The sequence below is a fragment of the Heptranchias perlo genome, unplaced genomic scaffold (genome assembly GCF_035084215.1).
Source record: "Heptranchias perlo isolate sHepPer1 unplaced genomic scaffold, sHepPer1.hap1 HAP1_SCAFFOLD_156, whole genome shotgun sequence".
Lineage (NCBI taxonomy): Eukaryota > Metazoa > Chordata > Chondrichthyes > Hexanchiformes > Hexanchidae > Heptranchias > Heptranchias perlo.
The window spans coordinates 599,401-624,567 of NW_027138817.1; the positions used below are offsets into that span (position 1 = coordinate 599,401).

Here is a 25,167-nt window from a genome sequence, read left to right on the forward strand (position 1 = left end):
TCCAGACATCAGAGAAGGTGAACCCGATTCAGATAAAGGTCGCATTAAACGTGAGGTGCAATGCCATTACACACAAACCTTAATGACACACAGCCAAGGTGACCCCACTCGGACAAGCATGTACCGAGTTGGGGTGTGGGGATGGGGGGGGGGGGGGGGGGGGGGAGAAAAAGAGGGAGGGAGGAAGAGGGAGAGGCCATGTGACACATGGGGGGAGGCTGCGCGAGAGAAACAAGTGTGCCAATGTGAATTGGCGGGAGCAGAGTGGGAAAGAGTGCCAACGTGTACTGGGGACAGAGGGGGGGGGTGGAAGATCTGGGTGGGGGGGGGCTGTGTGATAAGGGGAACAGATGAGAACCCAGGTGAATTGGGGAGAGCAGAGTGCCGCTGCGTCACTGTGACAACTGTAGACACAATTTTAAAACAATTTACAAATGAGATTTAGCAACAGAGAGTACCAATATGTATTTACAATAGCCTACAATGTATTGATGGGAGACGGTTGCCACTTGACGATCACTCAGATTGTGCAAAAGTGCACAATCTAAGTGATGAAAAGTTGCAGCAAGTTATGATAAGCCTGTGTGTGACTAGAGGTCCCTGGCTGATTGTGAGCTGTCGGCTGTTTTGGTGTGTGTTGCAGGTACAGTACTTGGTGAGGGGAAGACACAGTTGAGAAGTCACTGCTCTCTACACTGCCACCAGGTGGCACATCGTGGTACCAGCATTCACATTAAGGGACCATCCATAATGTCTTCATTCCCACAAGTATCCTAAAAGGAACACTGGAATTAAAAAAGGGATACATGGAACGTTAATTGCATCCTCTGGAGCATCCCTTCTGCTCCCGTGAAAGCGATGCCAATTACAGATGGTCCCTTATTGATCACATTCTTCACCTCAGTCTGTGTGTGGCTGTAACTGCTGCATTAATTCACAAAACTAAAATTAGCACCCAGCAATCAGAGGCCGCCTCTGCAATCTGCACCACTGTTAGCAGGGTCTTCATCAGAGCCACCTCCCAACATCAGCTTTCCACACAACCAATTGCTGATGTTATGACCCAATGAGGATATTATCTTGAGATAGCATCTGTGGTCATCGTTAATTAAAAGAGAAAAACAATCTTGTACATTTGATGCTTACCATGTGCCACCTTGATCATGCATGATATAAACCAAACTAAGTGTACATTCTGGGGGGGGGTGGGGGGGGAAAGAGAACAGGACAGTCAGGAAGCATGAAACATAAATACATCGCCAATGCACTCTTCTCCTCTTCCCCCCCCCCCCCCCCCTCAGACAGCCACAACTCCAGTCTGAATACTGGGGTGACTAATACATCGGTCACTATTTACCACAGACCCAGTCACAGATAGTGGAGTGCGCTATGACCTGACAGTCAGAGGTGGCCAGAGAAAGAGACAGAAGAGAACATTCTTGTGGCTTAAGCACATTGTGGTTGGATTGGCACCCAACCTGGAAGAAAGCTCCCCGAGCCACAGCGGGCACAGTCGGAGCGCCCCCCTGGACCGCACCGGGCAGGTCAGGGCTCTGATATCACTTTTCTTCGAGTCTCTTTCTTCCCCCCGGCCCATTACCGAACTTCTCATTTACATAAAGCAGGTCAAATCCTACCTGCTCCTTCTGGAGACTGAGCGCATAGGGCGAAGCAGGCCCCCAACACCCCTCCAAACGCAGTCGTGAGCTGCATTTTTGCTGCGCTCCATCGATCGAATCCTGCCCTGAGCAGGATGGCAAAGTCTCCGATCTGTGGGTTGAACAATGAAGTCATCAAAGCAGGCCAAGTTTGCAAAGATGAATTTCTCACAGCAGGAACTCAAACATAGTCTTCTGGCTCTAAACCTTGACCATAGGGAATTCATCTCTGGACATAACGATAGGGTGCAAGAAAAATGCTGGATAGAAGGTTTCTCTGGACAGACAGAAGGAATTCCTTTGTCAAAAACACTGTGTTCAGTTGTTGATGCTTTTCCGACAGGCGCTGGTTTGAATTTATCTCTAACAAGTGGGCGAGTTTGAGTCAGGTTACAGCTGGTGGACTGAGCACTAGTGTAAGCCAGCATCTCCCATCTCCAGCTGGCACTGATTGGATCACCCAAGACACCTCATACCAAATGAAGGCTGAGGGTGACAGGCGGTGTTATGAGGGAGTATGCCATCCTGGCCATTTGTCTCTCCAAGGAGGTATTTCTGTTGGGGAAGGAGAAGAGGAAGGGAAATGGCAGTGCATTTTAAAAAGGAGGGTGAAAGGATCAATTATTCACGTTAAGGATAAGCTCACTCACCTCATGTGGAACTTCATGGAGAAGGATAGCCAGAGTTGTAGTGAGCCCAACCTGCAGGACAGGACAGGTACATATCACCAATCTCAGCAATAGAACTGACCTAGTAGACAGCCTAGCCATACCAATGGATAGTACTGGATAATGCGACTGTAATAACCATAGTAGCAGCTTACATTGCTTGTGAGGTAACTGTAGCTCATTGCAGAGCTGGTTGAAGGGAACCATGACAAAGAGACATTGAATCAATTGAACTACAGCCAGTTATAAAAAAAAGTGATCGCTGCCACCATTCAGTCAAAAATATCAACCATCAGAATGTTGAAAAAACGCCTTGATGAAACCAGTTATCTTCCTGCAACAAGCACACATACAGTAGGACCTGGGACAACCTGGGCGAAAGCGTGGAGCACCAGTGTACAGGAAGACAGGAAAGCAACTTTACGGCCTGCCTGAAACAGGCGCAAGTTCCCAGAAGACTGCCCTTGGGACAAGCACTTCTGCTCTTACCACAGGGAGGATGGTTAGTGAAGATGAGTGGAGTACAGAGCTGTGACAGAGAGACATAACAAGCAGTTTGTCTGCATCTAGGGCACAGATTTTGAAATAGAGACAGGTGGCACGGTTGGGTTTCCTTATTGTCCTGGGATCATAATCCTTTCAAAACAAAACATTATTCCTCTCCTTATCCCACAGCAAACCTCCAGTGCCCATGACAGCATTACGTTTTCTGGGAACACAGCTGTTACATGTGGCTAGAGACTGGCAGTTACTCAGGTAAAATTGGCTGCAAAATGCATCCCATCACACTGGGTGCTAGGTCACCACAAACTCCACCAGTGTGAGCATTACCATGAGGCAAAACCAGAAGTTAGGAAAGGGGTTACTAACTAGCACTATCCAGTGATATTTACAGCTTTCAGGCCAAGGATCAAAACACCATGCAGTGTGTACAGGGCAAAGAGGTGTTTCGCAGTTCCAGGTATCCTTCGATTAGATTCCAGCCTGTAACTCACTCCCGGGTATGTGATTTTCTATATATAAACCACCTGTATCCCTCGATTAGATTCCAGCCTGTAACTCACTCCCGGGTATGTGATTTTCTATATATAAACCACCCGTATCCCTCGATTAGATTCCAGCCTGTAACTCACTCTGTAGTTCGATATGCAGATTGCTCTCTATGACAATAGTGTAGGCAAACACAGATCACCAAGTACTGGGAGATCTCGTGGTGGTACTCATGGCGTAAGATTAAAAAAAACAAATAAGTTGTTAACATATAGGGAAGAGGCAGGTCCCACAGACCAACACCAAGGAGGCCAGGCGAGGGGCCTCACAGGTGGCTCTCTTTCTTTCTTTTCTCATCTCCTCAGCTTTTATTTCTGGCTTTATGTCCTCTCAAACTCCTTATTTTTTCCTTGTTCTCCTTCCTCCTTTCCCTTTGACCATGATGCACTCAGGTGCCACTGATGGACAAAAAAAATGGAAGCTTGGACACTGAGCTCTTAGTGTGAACGTGGCTGAAGCTTTCTAGTCAGATCAGATTTACTGTGCAGGATATATAGTGGGATGTCTGTGTGCCTATCTGCCCTGTACCTGCCCGTCTGTGTATGTGTGTAACCAACACTGCCACTGAAAGGAATTTGAAACATATTTGACTTTGCCCTCTGAACGAGAATTTTTGGAGAGATGGTGAAGTGCGGCCTGTGCGTTTTTTAATCAGGTCAAATTTACTAATTCTCCGAAGAGTGAATTGGGGCCCATGGACCAGTCAGGCAATTCTTCAAATCCTCTGGCCACACTCACGACACAACACTTTTAATTATATCGATTCACTACCAGAATTGTGACTAGGAGTGAACACACAGGCAGAAACTATCTGTTTAAGATCTCACGTAGTCTTCATTCTCTTGGCATATCATTTTCTTCTCTTCTACTTACCTTTCTACTGACGAGGAAGCTCCCAGCCACTGCCAGGCCGTGTGTGAAGTTATCAATACAGTTGGCAATGAGGTTGAGGTATCCACTAATCTGCAAAATACAGGGCAGCATCAAATTTCCAAAACAAAACAGAAATAATGTAGCCAAGCAACATTTAGGAAAGGAATCAAGGCAACAAACAGCGGTCCCCTTACCTTTATGGCTTGAACAGGCTGAGTGGCTGTCTTGAGCTGCAGAGTGGAGCCGCGGCAGTGACCGTTGGTGAGCTGGGCACACGAAGCATTACGATGAGTGCTGGCAGAGGGAATGAGTTTGCCATTTTGAAGGCGTTTGATCTCCTTATCCACACAGCAACGTCCATTCTGCAATGTCTTCGGGGTCTGAGAAGGTGCCTGGGAGAGGAATCAAAGTCAAAATTCCTGGTGAAAGGAGAATTGGAGGCTTGTTTGCTGCAGGAAGTGATAACACTTCTTTAAAAGAAAGACTTGCATTTATACAGCGCCTTTCATCACCTCATGACAGCCAATTAAGTATTTTTGACGTGTAATCATTGTTGTAATATTGGAAACACGGCAGACAATTTGGACACAGCAAGGTCCCACGAACAACAATGAGATAATGACCAGATATCTGGCTTAAGAATAAGTGTTGGCCAGGACACATTTTGCAACAGCATACTTGAGTTACTAAAGGCTGCGAACCCATCCTGCCTTTAGCACCTTGCTGTTTCTTCTGCAAAGTACATTTACAAGAAAGATCAATGGGTCTTACTTCTGTGAAACATTAAAAACATAGATCACGATTTATCAACTGTGTACTCATGAGGAGGAAAAGACATTGCATTAAAGAGATCAGAATCTATCACTGGATTTGGAGGAGAGGCTTTTCAAATAAATGCAAATACATTCTCTCTTTTAAAATACATTATATGACTTATATCTTGAAATTCTTAACGTTTTACTGAAAAACTGTGTGTCTCTTGCTCCCTCTTGGGTTTTGAAGGATGACTCTTTAAAGATCTCTGCTGCAATCACATGAAAGGAAGAGGCATCATTACCTGCTCTGCAGCACTTCCACAGCTGCCTGCATTTGGCTCACACCTCTGAGTATAAATCCCACAAAACAAACCGTGGCATCGGCAAGTGTTGCTAGTTCAGCAACACAACTAGACAGCACCGTTTAGGCAGAATGAGAGGCAGCTGGCAATGGGGTGCAGAGAAATGGGGAATATTGAGAGAAATGCAGAAGGGATAAGCAACCATGGCAAAATATCCCGAGGTGACCCAATTCAGCCACTCGTGGAAATTACCCAACTCCAACATACTCTATTTGTGTTGTTGAAAGTATAATTCTGGTATTAAAACCACTTTATTGTGGCAGAACCACACAGGCCAGGAAGGTCCCAGGTTCCATGTCCAGTATGTGCTGAGCTAGCTAATATCAACATTAAGTGGCCTTGGTATCCATGAATGAAATCAGCCAGGATCCCCACTCCTGGTCATTACTGAGTAGCCTCCGCTGGAAAGTAAGTGTGTTTGTGTATACTTGTGTGAATGTTGGGGGAGGAAACAAGAGTGAGAGAAGGGTTAGGAGAGTGTTGTTGGAACATGGAATGCTTTACCACAGGGAGTAGTCGAGGCATTGTACCTTTTAAAAGGAAAATTGTAACAATATTTGAAGCAGAGGAAGATACAGGACTATGGGCAGAAGTTAGGGCAGTGGGATTAATTTTGGTTTGGCTCTGGCAGACACGATGGGCCGAATGGCTTCCTACTGTGCTGTAAACTTCTACGGTTCTGTGGACAAGATCGACAACGACTCTTGTGGTCAAATAGCCACTTGAATAAGATATGGTAGATTGCCAGCTCCTGTGGAACTGCACCACAACAGGAGTCACTGCCTTCAGGAAGAGAGAAAAACACGTACACTTTGCTCTTGTTGAGTAGGAAAGCAAGGAGACAGCAGCTTTCCAAAACCTGCAGAAGCTGAAGTTCCTCAACGTGCCCGTGAACCATGAACACGCATACGAGTGATTTTGCTCACGGTAGTTTCTCAATATGGAGCCCACATAACACACCGCTCTCAGGCAGGTTTGGCTGCCAAGTGCAGCTTTACAGAGAACACGTGCAGATTTGTTATAATGAGCAAGCCCACCATTGGGATCCCCACAACCAGGGCCAGTGGTTTGGTATAGCAAAAATAAAAAAGGGCTGAAAATCACAGGGCAGTGCATGGAAATCTGTAAGTGAAATAAACTGAAAGCTTTCATTTTAAAACACTGCATTTATGCTGCCCAAAGCTGTTCTCAAAGGAATAAAATAGTCGTGCTGACAATTCAGCCACAAGGTAAAGAGTGTGAAATTTGGCAGGACTACCTTTTATTGGCCAGCCTTACATCATGGGATAAGAATGGGGATCAGCTTGAGCAGAAACGGAGTACTGACATCAAAGACACGTGGAACATTGCAGGGTGGGCTCAGAAAGGTACGGCAGGGATTGGTTACAGAGCTGCAGAGCGAGCAGTGGAGTGAGCACAGATGGAGCTGTTTTAGGACAGCAGAAATCACTCCTCTCAACAATGACACGGGCTAGCGCCTCATTTCACAGAGAAATCTGATGAATTGGAAAAACATATCTGTGTCATCAGTAATGAACTGTGTTAATTACATAACAGGGTTTCTGCCAACACTGAGGTATGAAGGAGTATTCCTTTAAGTGTTAGTATTTTGTCACACTTAATTAACCTGACGTCAGAAAGTAATTAGGAGAATGATTACTGAGATAGGATCAATTCTTGAATCAGAAAAATCAAAAATACTGCATCACACAATTCTGCCAGACCACTGCAGATGGATCCTGTGCATCTATTCGTGAAGAACCTTTCACTGTGGTTCATCAGAATATGTGCTCATGGTACACAAAGAGCTTACATTCAGTGAACGAGTCTCCCACTCAGAGCAACTAGCGGCAAGTTGGACAAGTCTCTGCATTTAATGCTAAATGCAGGCACCTGACATTACTCGACTACACAGACATGACAGTTTATACACCCAGTTACAGCGTGCACCCACAAAACCCCTCCCTAATGGCTCCACTGATTGCCTGCTAGGCAACGAACATACATACGTACATACGAATTAAGAGGAGTAGGCCATTCGGCCCCTTGAGCCTGCTCTGCCATTTGATAAGATGGCTGATCTGATTATGACCTCAACCCTACTTTTCAGTCTACCTACCATAACCTTTGACTCCCTTGTTAATCAGGAAGCTATCTAACTCAGCCGTAAAAATATTCAATGACTCTGCCTCCACTGCTCTCTGGGCAAGGGAGTTACACAGTCTCACGACCCTCAGAGAAAAAATGTCTCCTTATCGCCGACTTAAATGGGAGACACCCTTATTTTTAAACTGTGGCTCCTAGTTCTAGTCTCTCCCACAAGGGGAAACATCCTCTCAGCATCTACCCCTTCTAGTCCCCTCAGGATCTTATATGTTTCAATAAGATCACCTCTCATTCTTCTAAACTCCAGTGTATACAGGCCCAACTTGTCCAACCTTTCCTCATAAGATAACTCCCTCATCCCAGGATTCAGTCGAGTGAACCTTCTCCAAAGCAATTATGTCCTTTCTTAAATAAAGAGACCCCAAAACTGCACATAGTATTCTAGATGTGGTCTCACCAATCCCTGTACAACTGTAGCAAAACATCTCTACTTTTATATTCCATTCCCCTTGCAATAAATTACAACATTCCATTTGCCTTCCTAATCATTTGCTGTACCTGCATACTAACTTTTTGAGATTCATGTACTAGGACACCCAGATCCCTCTGTACCTCAGAGTTCTGCAATCTCTCTCTATTTAGATATACTGCTTTTCTATTCCTCCTGCCAAAGTGGACAACGGGGCCACCCAGTGCAATACTAAGACACACAGACCAGGAGCCTGCACGGGCTGCTACTGCTGGCCTCAGTGGGGCTCCCACTCTCGATCGTTCCTGGAAACGTGTGTGGATATTGAGCAAGGACAGGATTGGACTTGGCTGTGATGCCCCTGGCGATGAAATGGCCTACCAATATTCACTGTCCAGGACGGGGTTGTGAAGGGTCATCACTGCCTGTGTAATCATAACCCAGCATGAGTCACTGCCTTCAGCAATGAAGGGACACGAGAAAAAAAAAGGATATATTAGAGATCAAGTACGTGAAAAAGTAACATACGGAGCACAGCGTATTGCAAAGGCAGTGCACAAGCACCTGGTGTGGTATGATCGGACTCAGCTTTCAGAGCTGATGTAATGAATGTGCATGTTAACGTTAGGCAGCTTAAAGAAACTACTTACCCAGTCAAGTATGAAACTGTTAGAAGCTGCACGAGGTTACGTACATTGTGTATCAGTAAGGAACCTCTCTTCACAACCACCACCCAAAGAAGCCAAGCAGCTGGCCAGGCAGTGCTGCAAAGGCTGAGGGAGCAACATCTATGTCCCCGAGAGTTTCACACGAAGCCATGTAACACCCACAAAACTGTACTCAGTGCCCAGGAGAAAACACAAAGAACCATGAACTTTTGGCAGAGGAATCTGTGGCCAGTCAATGCTGTGACCTTTGCTGGGATGTTGTGTACTTACCTGTCCCACCAGTTATTAGATACCCACTGGGCAGAACCATATGGTGTTCATGTCAAACAACTTCATCAACGTACTACTCCAGGTTACAGTCACAGGTCGCACTTGAACAAGCCTGGTAAACTGTTCGGTCTCGCTGTGGGTCTCTCGCTCAGCTCCTGTTCAGAGCTCCTTCACCTTTTCGATTAATTTCTCTCTTTGCTGTGTCCATCTCCCTCTCTCCATGGGTTGGCTTTTGCTTCTCTCTCTAGGGATTCTCTCTCCCCCCTCCAGGTTTCCCCTCAGGGCAGTCCATCAGCATGTGTGTGTGTGTCTCTCTCTATCTTGCTTCTAGGGCTGTGTCTCTCCCTCACCCTCCCTTGTTGTGCTGTTTCAGGTCTCTCTCTCTTTCTCCACCGCCCCCCCCCCGCTGCTCTCAGGACTCTTTCTCTCCCTTCTGTCCCCCCCCGCTCTCAGGACTCTTTCTCTCCACCACCACCCCCCCCCCCGCCCCATGCTGCTCTCAGGACTCTTTTCTCTCTCCACCCCCTGCGCTACTCTCAAGACTCTCTCTCTTCCCCGCCCCGTGCTGCTCTCAGGACTCTCCCTCTCCCTCTCCCTCTCCCCACCCCATGCTGTTGTTGGGCTCTCACTCTCTTGCTGTGCTGTTCTCAGAGCTCTCTCTCCCCCTGTGGATTTCTCTCAGGGCTCTGCTCTCATTCCCTCTTGTTTGACCTCCGTGTTTGCTCTCAGGGTTCCCCCTGCCCCAGTGCTTCCCACTCAGCATTGCTCCCAGGACTGTCTGCCCTTCTCCAAACTGCATCATTAACCCACACAAATTGCCTCCTGTACTTTCTGTATTACCAGCCCATATGGTAGAGTCCATATGCACTGTGGATGGAGATTAAATGGATGTGGTACAGTCCATGATAGGGGAGCATGTACATGGGCTGAGGAAGGGACATAGGCTTGAACATTATGGCTGACAACTGGTTTAGCCATTCACTGCCAATCTGGCTGGACCACAAAGTACTATCGGGTCCTGCTCTCCTCTGCCAAAATTGCTCACTATTCCAGGACCATCCTGGAATGCAAAGATAACTCCTGGCTTTTCGTCTCCACTACAAACTTAAACTACTCTCCCCTGCCTGCAGCCTTTGACATGGTTGACCACAACATCCTCCTCCAATGCCTCTCCTCCGTTGACCGGCTGGTTGCGGCTCTCGCTCGCCTGGTTCCATTCCTGTCTAACCAGTCGTAGCCAGAGAATCTCCTGCAGTGGTTTGTCTATCCGCTCACCATTACCTCTGGAGCCCTCCCCCCTCCCCCCAAGGATTTATCCTTGGCCCCCCTCCTATTTCTCATCTATATGCTGCCCCTTGGTGACATCATCCGAAAACATGTCAGATTCCACGTGTACGCTAACGACACCCAGCTCACCTCACCGCCACCTCCCGCTCGACTGCCTCGGATTTGTCACGCTGCTTGTCCGACATCCACTATTGGATGAGCAAAAATTTCCTCCAATTACATATTGGGAAGACTGAAGCCATTACCTTTGGACCCCGCCACAAACTCTGTTTCCACGTCACCGATTCCAGCCCCCTCCCTAGACACTGTCTGAGGCGCCCTATTTGACCGAGCTGAGCTTCCAATCCCATGTACTCTCCATCACCAAGACTGCCTATTTCCACCTCCATAACATCACTCGTTTCCGCGCCGGCTCAGCTCATCTGCTGCTGAAACTCTCATCCATGCCTTTGTTACCTCCACACTCAACTATTCCATTGCTCCCCTGGCTGGCCTCCTATCTTTCACCCTCAGTAAACTTGAGCACATCCAAAATTCTGCTGTCCGTATCCTAACTTGCACCAAGTCCCTTTCATCCATCACCCCTGTGCTCACTGATCTACATTGGCTCCCGATCTGGAAGGTTTTAAAATTCTCATCTGTTTTCAACTCCCTCCATGGCCTCACCCCTCCCTATCTCTATGCCCTCCTCCAGCCCTACAACCCTCCGAGATCTCTGCACTCCTCCAATTCTGACCTCTTGTGCATCCCCGATTTTCATCGCTTCACCATTGGCGTTCGTGCCTTCAGCTGCCTAGGCCCTAAGCTCTGGAATTCCCTCCCTCAACCTCTCTCCTCCTTTAAGACGCTCCTTAAAACCTATCTCTATGATGAGGCTTTTGGTCACCTGTCTCCTTATGTAGCTTGGTGTCGAATTTTGTTTGATAACGCTCCTCTGAAGCACCTTGGAATGTGTGACTATGTTAAAAGGTACTATATAAATGCAAGTTGTTGTTAGAGGGAGTTTAAATGGTTGGGATACAATTCATGGTAGGGTAGGGTAGAGTGTACATGGGCTGCGGAAGGAACTGGTTTGGTGGGCCAAATTTCTTGTTTCGAGCTTTATATTAAATGGTTATTTTGTACCTCATACTCCAGTAGTAACTTACTTCTTGAAATTCTGTATCCTCCTCATCTTTGTCTGGAAATACTTTCTCCAAAACGAAGAATGCAAGCAATCCGACAATTACCCACAAACCTAACTTCCTCTGCTGTTCCCGACTGTGGCCTCCATCTGCACAAACAGAAAGTGGTCAGAGGAGCAGAATAGAAGTGGGAGACCAACAAACTCAGCCCAAGCGAGGACCTGCTGACAAACAGATTGCAAGTTTGGTGTAACTTTATCAGGTGTATTTATACTTCCTCGGGTTCAAATTTGTGGGTTTGAACACACGGTGAACAGCCACTGCTCGACCACCTCAAGCTGTTCTTATATATTCACTCTCAGGACGTGGGTGTCACTAACAAGGCTGGCATTTATTGCCCATCCCTAGTTGCCCGAGAAGGTGATGGGTCGTCTTCTTTGTAGCGGTTTGAGTGGTTTGCTCGACCACTTCACAGGGCAGTTAAGAGTTAACCACGTTGGTGTGGGACCGGAGACACATACAGGCCAGAACAGGGTAAGGATGGCAGGTTTCCTTCCCTAAAAAGGACATTAGTGAACAAATTGGATTTAAGACAATCTGACAATTTCATGGTCACTTGTACTGACTTTCCACATCCAAATCCTCATACTACTAGAATCATAGAATCTTACAGCACAGAAGGCAGCCATTCGGCCCATCGTGCTTGTGCCAGCTCTTGAAAGCTATCCAATTAGTCCCACTACACTTCTCTTTCCCCATAGCCCTGTAATTTTCCTTTCCAAGTATATGTATAATTCCCTTTTGAAAGTTACTATTGAATCTGCTTCCACCACCTTTTGAGGCAGTGCATTCCAGATCATGATAACACGGTGCCTAAAAAAAATTCTCTTCAGCTCCCTCCAGTTCATTTGCCAATTATCTTACATCTGTGTCTTCTGGTTATTGACCCTCCTGCCAATGGAAACAGTGTCTCCCTATCTACTTAATCAAAACCCTTCATAATTTTGAACACCTATATTAAATCTGTCCTTACCCTTCTCCGCTCTAAGGCGAACAACCCCAGCTTCTCCAGTCTCTTCACTTAACTGAAGTCCCTCATCCCTGGTACCATTCCAGTGAATCTCCTCTGCAGCCACTCCAAAGTCTTCACATCCTTCCTATTGTAGTGTGGTGCCCAGAATTGAACACAATACTCCAGCTAAGGCCTAACCAGTGATTTATAAAGGTTTAGCATAACTTCCTTACTTTTGTACTCTATGCCTCTATTAATAAACCCCAGGATCCCATATACTTTAACAGCTTTACTAACTTGTCCTGCCACCTTCAGAGGTTTGTGTGTGAGAACCCCCAGATGTCTTTGTTCCTGCATCCCCTTTAAAATTGTACCAATTAGTTTTTAATCGCTTCTCCTCATTCTTCCTTCCAAAATGCATCACCTCATACCTCTCTGCATTAAATTTCATCTGCCATGTGTCTGCACATTTCACCAGTCTGTATGTCATCCTGAAGTCTGCTACTATCCTCCTCAATGTTTACTAAATTTCCAAGTTTTGTGTCACAGTTGCAAGCTTTGAAATTTTGCCTCCTATACGCAAATCCAGTTTATTAATATACATAGGAACAGGAGTCGGCCATTTAGTCCTTCGAACTGTTCTGCCATTCAATGAGATCCTGGCTGATCTGTGACCTAACTCCATATACCCGCATTAGCCCCATATCGCCTAATACCTATAGTTAACAAAAATCTATCAATCTCAGATTTAAAATTAACAATTGAGTTAGCATCAACTGCTGTTTGCGGAACAGAGTTCCAAACTTCTACCATCCTTTGCGTGTAGAAGTGTTTCCTAACTTTACTCCTGGAAGTCCTGGCTCTAATTTTTAGGCTATGTCCCCTAGTCCTAGACTCCCCAACCAGTGGAAATAGTTTCTCTCTATCTACCCTCAGTTCCCCTTAATATCTTGAAAACTTTGATCAAATCATCCCGTAATCTTCTAAATTCCAGGGAATGTAACCCTAGTTTGTGTAATCTCTCTTCCTAATCTAACCCTTGGAGTCCAAGTATCGTTCTAGTAAATCTATGCTGCACTCCCTCCTAAGGTGCAGTGCCCAGAACTGAACACAATACTCCAGGTGTGGTCTAACCAGGGCTTTGTATAGCTGTAGCATAACTTTTACCCACTTGTAGTCTAGTCCTCTAGATATAAAGGCCAGCATTCCATTAGCCTTTTTGATTATTTTCTGTACCTGTCCATTTTATATTTTAATGATCTATGTACAGGGACCCCTAAGTCTCTTTGGACCTCCACTGTTTCAAGCTTTTCACCATTTAGAAAGTACTCTGATCTGTCCTTTTTAGCTCCAAAGTGGATGAACTCACACTTGCCTACATTGAAATCCATTTGCCACAGTTTTGCCTGTTCACTTAATCTATTAATATCTCTAATTTTATGCTTCCATCTACACTGCTTACAATGCTGCCGATCTTTGTGCCATCGGCAAACCTGGATATATGGCTCTCTATCCAGTCGTCTAAGTTGTCAATAAGTACAGTGAATAGTTGAGGCCCCAACATAGATCCCTGTGGGACACAACTAGTCACATCCTGCCAATTTGAGTACCTGCTCATTATCCCTACTCTCTGTCTCCTGCCGCTCAGCCAATTTCCTAACCAGGTCAATAATTTGCCCTCAATTCCATGAGCTTCAACTTTAATTAACAGTCTCTTATTAGGGATTTTATTGAATGCCTTCTGGAAGTCCATATAAACAACATCCATAGACTTGCCCCTGTCCACTACGTTAGCCACTCTTCAAAAAAATTCGATCAGGTTCGTCAGGTATGACCTACCCATTACAAATCTATACTGGCTCTCTCTGATCAGCTGAAAATTTTCACGGTGCTCAGTCACTCTATCCTTAAATGAGAGATTCTAGTAATTTCCCAATAACAGATGTTAGGCTAACTGGTCTATAATTCCCTGGTTTCCCTCTCTCACCTTAAATAGCGGAATGACATGTGCAATATTCCAATATAAAGAAATGGTTCCTGAATCGAGAGAACTTTGGAAGATTAGAGTTAGGGCATCTGCAAAGTTCTCACCTATGTCCTTTAAAACTCTGGGCTGGAAGCCACTTGGTCCTGGGGATTTGTCACTCTTTAGTGCCATTATTTTCTTCAGTACTGTTAATTCGCTTACGTTAATTATGGTGAGTCCCTGTCCCGATTCAAAATTAGTTTCTTTGCGGTATCTGGCATGCTATCCTTTTCCTCTACTGTAAATACCGACGCAAAGTAATTATTTAATATGTCTGCCATTTCCTTATTTTCATTTACAGTATCACCATCAGTTTTTTTTAAAAAAAGGGGCCCACATTACTGTTAATCACCCTCTTTTTCCTAACGTAATTGTAATTCTGCCATGTGGGAACTCCAGGAAGCTTCCCATGTCAGACAACCACAGGTGCAGGAAGTGTCATTAGCTGGAGGAGCTTGTGCTCTGGTTTTCGGACCTTGAGCAGCAGCTGGCGTCACTGCAGTGCATCTGCGAGGCTGAGAGCTACGTGGATAGCACATTTCAGGAGGTGGTCACCCCGCAGCTTAAGAGAGTGCAGGCAGAGAGGGACTGGGTGACCGCCAGACAGACAAGAAGGACCAGGCAGGTAGTGCTCTCTAACCGTCTGAATACTGGTGAGGGTGATAGTTCCTACGGGGAGCACAGCAGAGTCAAGTTCTTGGCACCACGGGTGGCTTAGCTGTAGAAGGCGGGCAAGTTGGGGGAGGAAGATCGGGAAAGCAATAGTGATAGGGGATTCAATAGTTAGGGGAACAGACAGGCATTTCTGTGGCTGCAGACGTGATTCCAGGTTGGTACATTGCCTCCCTGATGCCAGGGTCCAGGATGTCACTGAGCAGCTGAAGAACATTCTGAGGTTGGGGGGGGGGGGGGTGAACAGCCAGAGGTCATGGTCCATATCGGTACTAATGACAAAGGTAGAAAGGGGATGAGGTCCTGCAGGCAGATCTAGGAAAGAGATTATTAAGCGCTAGTGAGTATAGAAATGGGAGAATAGAGCAGATGAATGCATGGCTGGAGAGATGGTGCAGGAGGGAGGGCTTTAGATTCCTGGAGCATTGAAACCAGTTCTGGTGGAGGTGGACCTATACAGGCCAGACGGGTTGCACCTCAACAGAGCTGGGACCAATGTTCTCGCGGGGAGGCTCACTAGTGCTGTGGGGGGAGGGTTTAAACTAATTTGGCAGGGTGATGGGTACCAGGATGTAGCACTGGAAAGGAGAAACAAGGTGCACAAAGGATTGGGAGAGACAGGTAGCACGAGAGCAAGAAACAGTACAGTATTAGGTAGGATTATCCTAAGAGCGAATAGAGAAGGTCTAAGATAGCTTTACAGTGCATATGTGTAAATGCACGAAGCGTGAAAATAAGGTTGGTGAGCTGCAGGTGCAAATAGCCACAAGATGTTGTGACGATAACGGAGACCTGGCTCAAAAAAGGGCAGGATTGGGTACTAAATATTCCTAGATACAAGGTGTTCAGGAAAGATAGGGAAGGAAAGAAAGGAGGGGGGTGGCAGTGTTGATTAAGGAGAATATTGCAGTGCTGGAGAGAGAGCATGTCCTTGAGGGGTCAAGGACAGAATCTATTTGGTTAGAGTTAAGGAACAACAGAGGTGCCATTACACTACTGGGTGTATTCTATAGGCCACCAACTAGTGGGAAGGGTATAGAGGAAAAAATTTGCAGCAAAATTAGAGAGGTGCAAAAGCCATAGAGTAGTGATAATGGGGGACTTCAATTATCCTAATTTTTAAAAATTCATTCATGGGATGTGGGCGTCGCTGGCAAGGCCAGCAGTTTTTGCCCATCCCTAATTGCCCGAGAAGTTGGTGTTGAGCCGCCTCCATTAACCGCTGCAGTCCGTGTGGTGACGGTTCTCCCACAGTGCTGTAAGGTCGGGAGTTCTAGGATTTTGACCCAGCGACGATGAAGGAATGGCGATATATTTCCAAGTCGGGATGGTGTGTGACTTGGAGGGGAACTCGCAGGTGGTGTTGTTCCCTGTGCCTGCTGCCCTTGTCCTTGTCCTTGTCCTTGTCGGAGGTAGAGGTTGCGGGTTTGGGAGGTGCTGTCGAAGCAGCCTTGGCGAGTTGCTGCAGTGCATCCTGTGGATGGTACACACTACAGCCACGGTGCGCCGGCAGTGAAGGGAGTGAATGTTTAGGGTGGTGGATGAGGTGCCAATCAAGCTGGCTGCTTTGTCCTGGATGGTATCGAGCTTCTGGAGTGTTGTTGGAGCTGCACTCATCCAGGCAAGTGGAGAATATTCCATCACACTCCTGACTTGTGCCTTGTAGATGGTGGAAAGGCTTTGGGGAGTCAGGAGGTGAGTCACTCGCCGCAGAATACCCAGCCTCTGACCTGCTCTTGTAGCCACAGTATTTATGTGGTTGGTCCAGTTAAGTTGCTGGTCAATGAAGACCCCCAGGATGTTGATGTTAGGGGAATTCGGTGATGGTAATGCTGTTGAATGTCAGGGGGAGGTGGTTAGACACTCTCTTGTTGGAGATGGTCATTGTCTGGTGCGAATGTTACTTGCAACTTATCAGCCCAAGCATGGATGTTGTCTAAGTCTTGCTGCATGCAGGCACGGACTGCTTCATTATCTGAGGGGCTGCGAATGGAACTGCCCACTGTACAATCATCAGTGAACATCCCCATTTCTGACCTTATGATGAAGGGAAGGTCATTGATTAAGCAGCTGAAAATGGTTGGGCCAAGGACACTGCCCTGAGGAACACAGAAACATAGAAAATAGGAGCAGGAGTAGGCCATTCGGCCCTTCGAGCCTGCTCCAACATTCAATATGATCATGGTTGATCCTCTATCTCAATACCACATTCCCGCTCTCTCCCCATACCCCTTGATGCCTTTTGTGTCCAGAAATCTATCTTGCTGCTCCTTAAATATATTCAGTGACTTGGCCTCCACAGCCTTCTGTGGTAGAGAATTCCACAGGTTCACCACCCTCTGAGTGAAGAAATTTCTCATCTCAGTCCTAAATGTCCTACCCCGTATCCTGAGACCTCGTTCTAGACCCCCCCCAGCCAGGGGAAACATCCTCCCTGCATCCAGTCTGTCTAGCCGTCAGAATTTTATATGTTTCAACGAGATCCCCTCTCATTCTTCTAAATTCGAGTGAATACAGGTCGTGTCGACCCAATCTCTCCTCATAAGACAGTCCTGCCATCCCAGGAATCAGTCTGGTGAACCTTCGCTGAACTCCCTCTATGGCAAGTATATCCTTTCTTAGGTAAGGAGACCAAAACTGTACACAATACTCTAGGTGTGGTCTCACCAAGGCCCTGTATATTGCTAATTTGGTTTGGCCAGTCTATATGTAGATTAAAGTCACCCATGATTACTGTAGTACCCTTGTTACATGCATCTCTAATTTCCTGTTTGATGCCATCCCCTACATTACCACTACTGTTTGGAGGCCTACAGACAACTCCCACCAGTATTTTCTGCCCCTTGGTGCTCCTTAACTCCACCCAGACTGATTCTACATCTTGATTTTCTGAGCCAATATCCTTTCTCACTATTGCTCTGATTTCATCCTTTACTAACAACGCCACCCCACCTCCTTTTCCTTTTCGCCTGTCCTTCCTAAACATCGAATACCCTTGAATATCAGTTCCCAGCCCTGGTCACCCTGCAGCCATGTCTCCGTAATCGCAATTATATCGTATCCGTTTACAACTATTTGCACTATTAATTCGTCTACCTTATTATGAATGCTTTGTGCCTTTAGATTGGTCTTTTTAACATGTTTAGACAGCTTAACATTTTTTTGTACTATGGCCCTATTTGTCTTATTACCATTTTTTCTTACCCGGACCCTATTTGTTAGTGCACTCTTTTGTTTGTACACTCTGTCCCTTCCTGACACAATCTGGTTATCCTTACCCCAATCAATTTCCTGCACTGCTTCTTTGTCTTTTCTCTTTAGCATTCTAGATTTCTCTCCATCGGGACCCTGGAGCAATGTCCTGGGTCTAAGATGATTGGCCTCCAATAACCACTACCATCTTCCTTTGTGCTAAGTATGACTCCAGCCACTGGAGAGTTTTCCCCCTGATTCCCATTGACTTCAATTTTACTCGGGCTCCTTGGTGCCACACTCGGTCAAATGCTGCCTTGACGTCAAGGGCAGTCGCTCTCACCTCACATCTGGAATTCAGCTCTTTTGTCCATGTTTGGACCAAGGCTGTAACGAGGTCTGGAGCCGAGTGGTCCCGGTATAGTAATAGTGTAAAGGGCAGAGAAGGGGAAGAATTTCTGAAGTGTGTTCAGGAAAACTTTCCTGATCAGTACGTTTCCAGCCCAACGAGGAAGGAGGCATTGCTGATCTGTTCTGGGGAATGAGGTGGATCAAGTCTCGATAGGGGAATATTTAGGGAACAGTGATCACAGTATCATAAGGTTTAGATTAGTTATGGAAAAGGACAAGACGCAATCTAGAGTAAAAATATTTAATTGGAGGAAGGCCAATTTCAGTGGGTTGAGAATGGATCTGGCCCGGGTAAATCAGAATCAAAGATTGGCAGGCAAAACTGTAATCGAACAATGGGCGGCCTCTGTGGAGGAGATGGGTCGGGTTCAGTCTAGGTATATTCCCACGAGGGGGGAAAAGTGGGGTAACCAAAGCCAGAGCTCCCTGGATGATGAAAGAGATAGAGAGTAAGATGAAGCAGAAAAAGAGGGCGTATGACTGATGTCAGATTGATAATACAAGTGAGAACCAGGCTGAATATAGAAAGTTCAGAGGGGAAGTGAAAAAGGAAATGAGGGGCAAAGAGAGTATGAGAATAGACTGGCAACTAACATAAAAAGGGAATCCAAAAGTCTTCTACAGGCATATAAATAGTAAATGGATAATAAGAGAAAGGGTGGGGCTGATTAGGGACCAAAAAGAGGGGATGGCTAAGGTACTAATGAGTACTTCGCATCTGGCTTTACCAAGGAAGAGGCCAAAGTCATTGTAAAAGAGGAGGTAGCTGAGATACTGGATGGGCTAAAAATTGATAAAGAGGAGGTAATAGAAAGGCTGGCTGTACTTAAGGTAGATAAGTCACCAGGTCTGGATGGGATGCATCCTAGATTGCTGAGGGAAGTAAGGGTGGATATTGAGGAGGTACTGGCCATAATCTTCCAATCATCCTTAGATATGGGGGTGGTGCTAGAGGAGTGGAGAATTGCAAATATTACATTCTTGTTCAAAAAATAGTGTAAGGGTAAACCCAGCAACTACAGGCCAGTCAGTTTAACCTCGGTGGTGGGGAAACTTTTAGAAACGATAATCCGGGATAAAATCAACAGTCACTTGGACAAGTGTGGAGTAATTAAGGAAAGCCAGCATGGATTTGTTAATGGCAAATTGTGTTTGATGAGGTAACAGAGAGGGATGATGAGGGCAATGCAGTTGATGGTGTATGTGGACTTCTAAAAAGTATTTGATAAAGTGCCACATAATAGGCTCGTCAGCAAAGCTGATGCCCATGGAATAAAAGGGGCAGTGGCAGCATGGATACGAAATAGGCTAAGTGACAGGAAACAGAGAGTAGAGGTGAACGGTTGTTTTTTGGACTGGAAGAAGGTATACAGTAGTGTTCTCTAGGGGTCGGTACTAGGACCACTGCTTTTCTTGTTATGTATTAATGACTAGGACTCGGGTGTACAGGGCACAATTTCAAAATTTGCATATGACAAAACGTGGAAGGTAAAAATTTTTTAAAAATTCGTTTATGGGATGTGGGCGTCGCTGGCGAGGCCGACATTTATTGTCCATCCCTAATTGTCCTTGAGAAGGTGGTGGCAAACCGCCTTCTTGAACCGCTGCAGTCCGTGTGGTGAAGGTTCTCCCACAGTGCTGTTAGGAAGGGAGTTCCAGGATTTTGACCCAGTGACAATGAAGGAACGGCGATATATTTCCAAGTCGGGATGGTGTGTGTCTTGGAGGGGAACGTGCAGGTGGTGTTGTTCCCATGTGCCTGCTGCTCTTGTGCTTCTAGGTGGTAGAGGTCGCGGGTTTGGGAGGTGCTGTTGAAGAAGCCTTGGCGAGTTGCTGCAGTGCATCCTGTGGATGGTACACACTGCAGCCACTGTGCGCCTGTGGTGAAGGGAGTGAATATTTAGGGTGGTGGATAGATTGCCAATCAAGCGGGCTGCTTTGTCCTGGATGGTGTCGAGCTTCTTGAGTGTTGTTGGAGCTGCACTCATCCAGGCAAGTGGAGAGTATTCCATCACACTCCTGACTTGTGCCTTGTAGATGGTGGAAAGGCTTTGGGGAGTCAGGAGGTGAGTCACTCGCCGCAGAATACCCAGCCTCTGACCTGCTCTTATAGCCACAATATTTATATGGCTGGTCCAGTTAAGTTTCTGGTCAATGGTGACCCCCAGGATGTTGATGGTGGGGGATTCGGCGATGGTAATGCCGTTGAATGTCAAGGGGTGGTGGTTAGACTCTCTTGTTGGAGATGGTCATTGCCTGTCACTTGTCTGGCACGAATGTTACTTGCCACTTATCAACCCAAGCCTGGATGTTGTCCAGGTCTTGCTGCATGCGGTCTCGGACTGCTTCATTATTTGAGGGGTTGCGAATGGAACTGGACACTACAATAATCAGCGAACATCCTCATTTCTGACCTTATGATGAAGGGAAGGTAATTGATGAAGCAGCTGAAGATGGTTGGGCCTAGGACACTGCCCCGAGGAACTCCTGCAGCAATGCCCTGGGGCTGAGATGATTGGCCTCCAACAACCACTACCATCTTCCTTTGTGCTAGGTATGACTCCAGCCACAGGAGAGTTTTCCCCCTGATTCCCACTGACTTCAATTTTACTAGGGCTCCTTGGTGCCACACTCGGTCAAATGCTGCCTTGATGTCAAGGGCAGTCACTTTCACCTCGCCTCTGGAATTCAGCTCTTTTATCCATGTTTGGGCCAAGGCTGTAATGAGGTCTGGAGCCGAGTGGTCCTGGCGGAACCCAAACTGAGCATCGGTGAGCAGGTTATTGGTGAGTAAGTGCCACTTGATAGCACTGTCGACAACACCTTCCATCACTTTGCTGAGGATTAAGAGTAGACTGATCGGCCGGTAATTGGCCGGATTGGATTTGTCCTGCTTTTTGTGGACAGGACATACCTGGGCAATTTTCCACATTGTCGGGTAGATGCCAGTGTTGTAGCTGTACTGGAACAGCTTGGCTAGAGGCGCGGCTAGTTCTGGAGCACAAGACTTCAGCACTACAGCCGGGATGTTGTCGGGGCCCATAGCCTTTGCTGTATCCAGTGCACTCAGCCGTTTCTTGATATCACGTGGAGTGAATCGAATTGGCTGAAGACTGGCTTCTGTGATGGTGGGGATATTGGGAGGAGGCAGAGATGGATCATCTTCTGGCTGAAGATAGTTGCGAACGCTTCAGCCTTTTTTTTTTGCACTCACGTGCTGGACTCTGCCATCATTGAGGATGGGGATGTTTGCAGAGCCTCCTCTTCCCATTAGTTGTTTAATTGTCCACCACCATTCACGACTGGATGTGGCAGGACTGCAGAGCTTTGATCTGATCCGTTGGCTGTGGAATCGCTTAGCTCTGTCTGTAGCATGTTGCTTCCGCTGTTTAGCATGCATGTCGTCCTGAGTTGTAGCTTCACCAGGTTGGCACCTCATTTTTAGGTACGCCTGGTGCTGCTCCTGGCATGCTCTTCTACACTCCTCATTGAACCAGGGTTGATCCCCTGGCTTGTTGGTAATGGTAGAGTGAGGAATATGCTGGGCCATGAGGTTAGAGATCGTGCTGGAATCCTGCTGCTGCTGATGGCCCACAGCACCTCATGGATGCCCAGTTTTGAGCTGCTAGATCTGTTCTGAATCTATCCCATTTAGCACGGTGGTAGTGCCACACAACACTTTGGATGGTGTCCTCAGTGCGAAGATGGGACTTCGTCTCCATGAGGACTGTGCGGTGGTCACTCCTACCAATACTGTCGTGGACAGGTGCATTTGCGACAGGTAGATTGGTGAGGACGATGTCAAGTCAGTATTTCCCTCATGTTGGTTCGCTCACCACCTGCCGCAGGCCCAGTATGGCAGCTATGTCCTTCAGGACTCGGCCAGCTCGGTCAGTAGTGGTGCTACCGAGCCACTCTTGGTGATGGACATTGAAGTCCCCCAACCAGTGTACATTCTGTGCCCTTGCTATCCTCGGTGCTTCCTCCAAGTGGTGTTCAACATGGAGGAGGACTGATTCATCAGCTGAGGGAGGGCAGTGGGTGGTAATCAGCAGGAGGTTTCCTTGCCCATGTTTGACCTGATGCCATGTGATTTCATGCGGTCTGGAGTCAATGTTGAGGACTCCCAGGGCCACTCCCTCCTGACTGTATATCACTGTACCGCCACCTCTGGTGGGTCTGTCCTGCCGGTGGGACAGGACATACCCAGGGATGGTGATGGAAGAGTCTGGGACGTTGGCTGAAAGGTATGATTCTGTGAGTATGGCTATGTCAGGCTGTTGCTTGACTAGTCTGTGGGACAGCTCTCCCAATTTTGGCACAAGTCCCCAGATGTTAGAGAGGAGGGCTTTGCAGGGTCGACTGGGCTTGGTTTGCCTTTGTCGTGGCCGGTGCCTAGTGGTCCGATCGTAGAATCATAGAAAATTTACAGCACAGGAGGCCATTTGGCCCATCATGTCCGTGTCAGCTGAAATGAGTCACCTCGCCTAATCCCACTTTCCAGCACTTGGTCCGTATCCTTGTAGGTTACGGCACTTCAGGTGCATATCGAGGTACTTTTTAAAATGAGTTGGTGGTTTCTGCCTCTACCACCCTTGACGTAGAGAAGTGTGAGGTGATACATTTTGGCAGGAAGAACGAGGAGAGGCAGTATAAACTAGAGGGTACAATTCTAAAGGGGGTGCAGGAACAGAGACCTGGGTGTATATGTGCACAAATTGTTGAAGGTAGCAGGGCAGTTGAGAAAGCGGTTAAAAAAAAGCAAGTGGGATCCTGGGCTTTATAAAGAGAAGCATAAAGTATAAAAGCAAGGAAGTTATGATGAACCTTTATAATACACTGGTTCGGCCACAACTGGAGTATTGTGTCCAATTCTGGGCACTGCACTTTAGGAAGGATGTGAAGGCCTTGGAGAGGTGCAGAAAAGATTTACTAGAATGGTTCCAGGGTTGAGGGACTTCAATTACTTGGATAGACTGGAGAAGCTGGGGTTGTTCTCCTTAGAGCAGAGAAGGTTGAGAGGAGATTTGATAGGGGTGTTCAAAATTATGAGGGGTCTAGATAGTAGTTAGAGAGAGGCTGTTCCCATTGGCGGAGGGGGTCGAGAACCGGACACAGCTTCAAGGTAATTGGCAAAAGAATCAAATGCAACACGAGGAAATAAAACTTTTTTTTAAAAAACGCAGCAAGTGGTTGTGATCTGGAATGCACTGCCTGAAAGGGTGGTGGAGGCGGATTCAATCATGGCTTTCAAAAGGGAATTGGATAAGTACTTGAAGGAACAAACAAGGAAAGGGCGGGAGAGTGGGACTAACTGGATTGCTCGTGGAGAGCCGGCAAAGGTCTCGACAGTCCGAATGGCCTCCTCTTGTGCTGTAACCATTCTACGATTCTATAAAAATTTTGTGCTGATTTTGATATCCACTTGCAAGTTTTTTTTCATACTCCCTTTTTGTAGTTCTTACTATCTGTTGTCACCTGTTGCTGTTCTTTGTATCTCTCCAGTTACCAGGATCTATGCTGTTATTTTGCATTTTTATATGCTTTTTCTTTTAGTTTTCTATTGTCCCTAACCTCATCCCTGGCTGTTTTTTTTGGCGAGTTGAGCTCTTGCCCCTTAGGGGTATCAACTGGTTCTGTATCACATTAAATTCTTTTCTGAACACCTCCCACTGATCTTCCGTCGTTTTACCCATTGACAGATTTGCTCAATTTACTGTGGACAGTCTGTCTCATCCAGTCAAAGTCAGCCTTACCTAAATTTAGAATCTTCGTGACTATTACGGGTTTCTCCCTTTCAAACACAACGTTGAACACGATCATATGATCGCTATTAGATAAATGTTCACGCATCGTTAGGCTGTTAAATAAGTCTGGTGCATTACTCATTATTAAATTTAAAATGGCCTGCCCCCTTATTGGTTCTAGGACATATTGTTGCAGAAAGCTATTCTGATCACACTCAAGAAATTAACTACCTTTCTGACATGAGCTCGTCTGCTTATCCCAATCTATATGAAAGTTAAAATCCCTCATTAAAACCACTCTGCCTTTGCTACATGCTTGTCTAACTTCTGCATTTATACATTCTGCTACTTCACAGCTGCTACCAGGGGGCCTATACACAACTCCAACTACAGTCTTAAATCCTTTTCTATTTCTTAATTCTACTCATAAAGTCTCCACTGCCTGCTACGCCTCTAATCATTGAATTAATCTCATCCTTAAATCACTAAGTCTACTCCTCCCCCTCTACCAGTTTCCTTATCCTTCCTGTAGACCTTGTAACCTGGTATATTCAATTCCCAGTGCTGACCGTCTTGCAGTCATTTCTCAGTAATGGCTACCATGTTGTACCCTCTAAGTTGAATTTGCGCCTGCAATTCATTCAATTTGTTTCTTATACTCCATGCTTTTGTATAAAGAATGTTTATTTGGGCCACACACCTTAATGTGTCCTTCTACATTGTTCTCACTCATCTTATTTCTCTCTCCTGATTTAATCTTTTACATCTTTTCATTTTCCCTTTACCTGTAGTTCCTAAAGCATAATCTGACTATTAC

At 46.3% G+C, this 25,167-nt stretch overlaps 1 protein-coding gene across 2 annotated transcripts in view; it reads right to left on the minus strand.

The window, feature by feature from the left end:
* LOC137309259 (zinc transporter ZIP13-like) overlaps nt 1-25,167 on the minus strand; it is a 66,210-nt gene that overhangs the window by 25,324 nt on the left and 15,719 nt on the right. For both annotated transcript variants that reach the window (XM_067977521.1, XM_067977520.1), the window contains 5 exons: nt 11,315-11,439; nt 4,444-4,641; nt 4,250-4,339; nt 2,309-2,359; nt 1,638-1,770 (listed from right to left, as the gene is read on the minus strand). In XM_067977521.1, coding sequence (XP_067833622.1) covers nt 1,638-1,770; nt 2,309-2,359; nt 4,250-4,339; nt 4,444-4,641; nt 11,315-11,439 — 597 coding nt within the window. The remainder of the gene's footprint in view (nt 1-1,637; nt 1,771-2,308; nt 2,360-4,249; nt 4,340-4,443; nt 4,642-11,314; nt 11,440-25,167) is intronic.